This window comes from Fringilla coelebs (genome assembly GCF_963513975.1).
Source record: "Fringilla coelebs genome assembly, chromosome: 5".
In the NCBI taxonomy this organism is placed as follows: Eukaryota; Metazoa; Chordata; class Aves; order Passeriformes; family Fringillidae; genus Fringilla; species Fringilla coelebs.
Window position 1 is genome coordinate 34,314,958 of NC_140033.1, and position 5,889 is coordinate 34,320,846.

Sequence of the window (5,889 nt, forward strand, 5' to 3'; positions counted from 1 at the left end):
GAGAAATTTGAGTGTGTTCCTTCTCTTAGATCAGAGTAACAACAAATTTCAAAGGGTAAGTGCCTTCCCACAAGAAAAATTATGTTTTCTCAAACAGATGCAAGAAAAACTTGAGAATTTTAGACTCTTTACCATATTTCTTTTAAGATATGGAGGAAACGAAATATGTTTTATATGCCTGGGCAGGACTGATCTTTGTGAAAATGTAGAATAAAATTAGAGTTTTATTTTTCACATAGATGATGGTGAATAAACACGAAAACACACTTTTAAAATTTATCTATTTATTTAAAATTCAAATTTCAAAAAATCTCTGTTGAAAAATCCAAAGTTTTTAATAATATTCCAGTGCAAAAATATAGTCCTTGAGATAAAAACTTCCATACTATTACCTCCAAATAAATTAAGTTACAACAGACACATTTGACTGGTTCAGTACAAAAAAAACCAACAGAAATTTTTAAAATCTGAGAGTTTAAGTTAAGTCAGTGCAATATAGTTAGTCACATTCTCTTGAGATATTAAATAGACTGCCTTCCTGGTAACTTCAGTGCATAATAACAATAATAATAGTAATAACAATAATAATAGTAACCAGCAATTAACCATTAGTCCTCTAGTTCAGAAATTTTCTTCAACATTTGCTTATCTTTCAGCATGCCTACTTGCTTGATTTGGATTTAGATATGTTTAGTAGTAAGCAGACATAAATATGTTTTTACTGAACAGAGAAACTTCCCCATACTGGTGCATGTATCTCCATGCCAAATAAATGAGACTGATCTCATAACATCCCTCTCTCAAGACAGCACCAGATGGAAGGCTGGGTACCATTATAATGTAATTTCAAGATTTCCATATGGAAACTGGGTAAACACTGCCTCACTCTCTGTTTTCAGGTCAGCAACATATAACAAATAGACAGGATTTTAAGACAAAGTCATTTCTTATATAATATTAGGGAGTATAAATACTTTGATTAGTATTTCTTTATAAATAATTATTTAAGACACTTAAATATTAATAAATAAATGTATAAAAAATCAATAGAAAGATTGAAATAAAAAATCTTGTCCCAACAAGATTTGCACAGTAGCTCAGTACAGGAGATCCTGAGATGGCATTAGCATTTGCACAGCCTCTGAAACTGGCTTCTTTTTCTTTTGCGAGAACTTGAGGTGTCCCCCAGCTTTTGTAAGACGCTGAACAGCTCATTTACAGCCTTGCGCTGAACTTTCAAGTCACTCATCTGGAATAAGCAAGAAACAAATGGAGCAAAAGTCATGCCAAGAGCTATAATTGTTTACTGACCACAACACATGGGCTGCCCTACTACCAGTGTAAAGCAGAAGGACATCTGCAATTTTCAATTTCCTACTACCTAATTCCCATGGCAAAGAGCTATGGGAATGTCTCAGTTTTTTGTTTTCCACTTTCTGTGCTGTTTGCAGCCTGCCCCAGCCCAGCCACGCTCTGTGAAACACAGCTAGCCTGCATCAAAAGCAGCTGACTGCACTGGGGCATCGTCTGCAGACCTCTGAGGAGCTTGGTGGTTTGTGCCACTGGCACCAGCACCGTGACCCAAGTGCTCCCAGAGCCACAGAGCATTCCATAGCCAGGCACAACTTTCCCAGCCAATTTCTGTGCCACAAAGGGCTGTGCCAGTGGCAGCTCTGGTGGGACAGTGCTGCCAGCACCTCTGTGCCAGACTGTGCCATTGCAGCAAGACTCAGCACTACCCCACACTGCAGACCTGCAGCAGCCCCTGCAGCAGGAAATATTTGTTTTTTCAGCATGAACTGAGCTACACAGGGATTACCATATAGGTTACTGAAGTGTTATTAGCTTAAATCACACTCAAATCACAACTGGAAAATATAATGCTACAAGCTTTGGAGGCAAATGAAGAGCCTTACCTGAAGTTTTGTCAGGTCCTTGAGATCTTCTATCTTCTTTGAGCCATCAGAAAGGTTTGCTTTCAGAGTAGAGAGCTCATCAGCTATGTTCCTGACATGAGCCTTTGACTTGTCAGTGCTTTCAAGCATTTTCAAGTACATGGAAATAATCTGACTCAGGATGATCCTCTTTTCATTTCTCTGTTGAAAAATACGATCAAAAAGAAAGGTCTGTGAGTGCCCATCAGCAGGGAAAGGAAGGAAGGAAGATAAAACACAGCATACAGGGGTTCTCTGCTGCTTGAAACAAGATGATAAAGAAGATGTTGCAACTCAGCTCCTGGGCTTGACTGTACTGTGGGTCAGTTCACGGTGCAGTATAAAGCTTTTTATGGGGATTTTTGTTTCATTTCCAAACTACCAAAGAGAACTCTACTCAGGTTCATTCTAATGCAGCTAATTACGCTGGTTCTGGGAGCTGCTTTGTGCCAAAAAAGTGCCTGAGATGCTTCATCATATCTGGTTTTGACTCACCTCTGTCCAGCTTGACAGCCTCTCCGTAAAAATAGGTCCGCCGTCAGCTACATCAGAATGACTTGAGTTCTGCAAAAAAGAACAAACACATCTATTACATAAACAATACTTATCACAAGGCAAATTTGTGTTGTTTATTCAAATGAGCATCAAAATTTCACATTTTTGCACATCTGGCAATCCCAATGCTTTCCCAATGCTTTCTCTTCTCTAACCACCAAAAGTCCCATTGCTCGGCTGCCTGGTGTCAGAAATTGAATTAGTCCTCTTTTTAATGTCTTCTCCTGCTACAACTCATCTGAATAAAAATGTTTAGCACATCTATTTTCCTAAATGTTGCCTGTAAGTTTTGCTATTGACAGGTGAAACTAAAAGTTCATAAGCACAGCAACTGGCTACAAAATCATTAGGTCTGATTTCGGTATGTTTTCTGCTAAGTCAAAATCCAACAGTTTGTAATCTGTGACCCTAAATTCATACAGTCTCAGTAAAATCTCATATGGAACAAGAATGAGCTGGTTTTACTATGAAACAACAATTTGCAAAACTGGAGAATATCCCAGTGGCTCACAGTCAGGTATGGGGATATGCAGGATTAGCAGGCTACTGAGAGACTCACAGGGATGGAGTTTAACCATCAGATGTCTGCAACAGGCTCTAGGAAAAAAAGAGCAATACAACTCTCCTACCAAGGAAAGACAAACTGCATCATTTCCTCTTCTGTGTGTTTTTTTATTTTTTCCTTTCTGTATACAACACTGACTATTTCCTCCTTTCGTCTGCTCAGTAATTTAAACACAGTGAGTGCAAAGAGAAAACTTGCAGTCTGACAGGAGCCTTGTAGGCTGATTGGCTCCCCATGCTGAGCACTCTACCAAACTGATCTTTTCTACTTCTGAAAGGTGGGGAGCACCTGCTATGGAGCAAAGTTTTAATGTCAGTACAAAAAGCTCACCATGGCTCAGGATCTCTTCCACAGAGTTTTATATATTCTAGTAAGACTCTCCCTGGTCTATGCTAATCACAAATTTAAGACATAACGCCACTTTTACAGCCAGTTTCCTGCAAACACTGAAGTTTCACACTAGTCTTTACCACTTCAGGGTGGGTCTCTGACTACTGAATTTCAATTGTCAGTTGCACAAAATTATGACAAAATCACAGAAAAGTCAGAGCTGAAAATACGAGCAGACTGTATTTCCTTGCATTTAGAGGTGAAAAAACACAACAAAAGTATATTGAAAATAAAAGCTGTTAATTAAAAGTTACTCTATTGTAGATCTGCTGCCTCTGTGACTAATCAGTGCTGAATTCAGCTGTGTACTTCTTTAATGCCTCCTAGATGAAGATTGGTGAATTAACATTCCAGTTATCAAGTTACCAAAATTCTATTTGACAAGAAAGAATAGCATGCCAGATTACATTCCCATGCCAGGTTATAGTCACACATGTGGAAGTAAAATGACTGAAGGATGCAAAAGAATAAGAAGTAAAAATCACCTTTGAGTAACACACTACTGCAACTTAAAATAAGTAGCAAAGGCATTTGTTAAAGCAAAAGTTCATCTCCAATTTTTTTGTATTGCTAAGTAGTAGTAAATCCTGCATTGACATTGCTAACACAAAATTTAAAAAGTCAGTAAATTCCATCTAGTCAGAACTGAATAAAGATTAATATGTTCACCATAAACTGCATTAAGATTTTTTGTGAAAAAGTATTCCATGTAATCAAAGCTGAATTGAGCTAGAAGAAGCTATTGTGAAAGAAAGAACATCCCTGAAATAAATGCAAATTACTACAATAACTATGGCTATTGAAACACTGAACCAGATAAATGAAAGAACCTAGTAAAACAAAAAAAAATCCATATTCTTGTTAAAAAAGGTATGATCAAAAAATTATTTCCATGATTACCCTCTGTTGGTACATATTGGGTATGTCAAGCAGTGCTCAAGTTTGGACTATATGTAAAGCAAAGCAGCAGGAGAAGAGAAATGCAGTAGAAGGCTATACTTACAAAATCAGCTTTCAGTTTGTCTATATCATTTTGAAGTTGTAGAAGATTCAATCTATTTTCAACACGTCCAAAAGAAATCATGATGACAGACAGAACAAACAAGCTGTAGGTTTGAAAAGCCATTTTCTTTATGATGGTTCAGTTAAACTGCTCAGATCAGTTCTGGGAGAGCAGGTCTAAGAGCAGAGAGCTTCAACTTCTAATAGTTAAATCTTCTATTAGAAGCAAGTAGACGACTGAACTTCACCATCCTGTCAGTGGTATTTATACCTGGTTTTGAATTTTTTTTATTTCATCATCACAGGCTGTGTATATTTAGACAAGATAGTGTTAGATAAGAACCCTTGGTTTTTTGGCTAATCAAGGGAATCCCTCGAAAGCGTCTTTGTTGAAGCATGGTCCTGGAAAAATTTTCAGTGGTTCATCAATGGGTAACGTTTACGTGGCAGACTATGAAGTTTCATTTACACGTGGTTGGGGAAAAGGGGGAAATTACGGTACTGGTCGAGGAATATGCATCGTGGCTCAAACCTCCTCTTACACACCATCTGAAAAAAAATCTTATCTTGTGGTTAAAGGGTCAGTGCAGCAGACAACTCATTTCTGGTATTCTTTTAAAGTAACCACTGAGTTTGCCATGGTGTTCTGTACTGACACTTAGAGATTTGCACAGTCCTTCTGCTACTGTCCTTTGTGAAACACACTCCTTTCCATGGTCTAAAGGGCACTTCTGCTGCTTTTGCATTCTTCACCTCCAGATTCAGTGTAGGACAAACAAGGTTCCATCGTGAATGCAACCGTATATATCATATGAAATTCCTCTATGGTTGTCTACTGTCTGTGGGAGCAGAGTGTTTAGTACTTCCACCACTCATTTCTGCTTGGCAATGGCTAAAATTCCCCACCTGCTATTTCACTTGCACTAATGTGTGTAAAATGTGAAAAGAGAAGGACACGGATGAGAGCAAGCCCCTTTGAAGAAGACAGACATGGTGGTCTCCCTGAAACCACCCTATTGAGGATAGCTGGGGAAAATGTTTTTGTATAGGAACCAAACTCTGCTTTCATGGATATAATGGGAAAAGAGCTTATTCTGAGGAGTCTTACAAAGAAATCAGATAATTTTAGACTGCAGAACATGAAGGGTAGGTAGGAGCCTACAGGGGAAAGAAATAAACAAGGGGGTCATAGAGAAAAGAAAATAGAGATAATCAGGAAGAGGGCACTTGTGGGCTCAGTTCACACAGGCTGCAATGGAAGATGTCTGTAGTTCATCAGAAACAGATAAAAATTTATGTGGTTCAAACCAGGTAAGATTAGAACTCTCCATCTCAGCCCCACATGGCTCTTTGGATATTCCTTAGAAGAAACTCTCCCTTTTCCCAGAAGCTCCTTCCATCTCAGCTAATGACCACCAATACCATCAAATCTTTTTCATTTGC

The 5,889-nt window shown here is 38.3% G+C and overlaps 1 protein-coding gene across 1 annotated transcript; it reads right to left on the minus strand.

The window, feature by feature from the left end:
- Positions 1-1,123: 1,123 nt before the first annotated feature.
- Positions 1,124-4,570, minus strand: IFNG (interferon gamma; the record flags this gene model as incomplete). Its single annotated transcript, XM_084205954.1, has 4 exons — positions 1,124-1,249; positions 1,917-2,096; positions 2,430-2,498; positions 4,448-4,570. 4 exons carry the CDS (start codon positions 4,568-4,570, stop codon positions 1,124-1,126), a joined length of 498 nt encoding a protein of 165 aa, XP_084062080.1.
- Between the last annotated feature and the right edge of the window lie 1,319 nt (positions 4,571-5,889).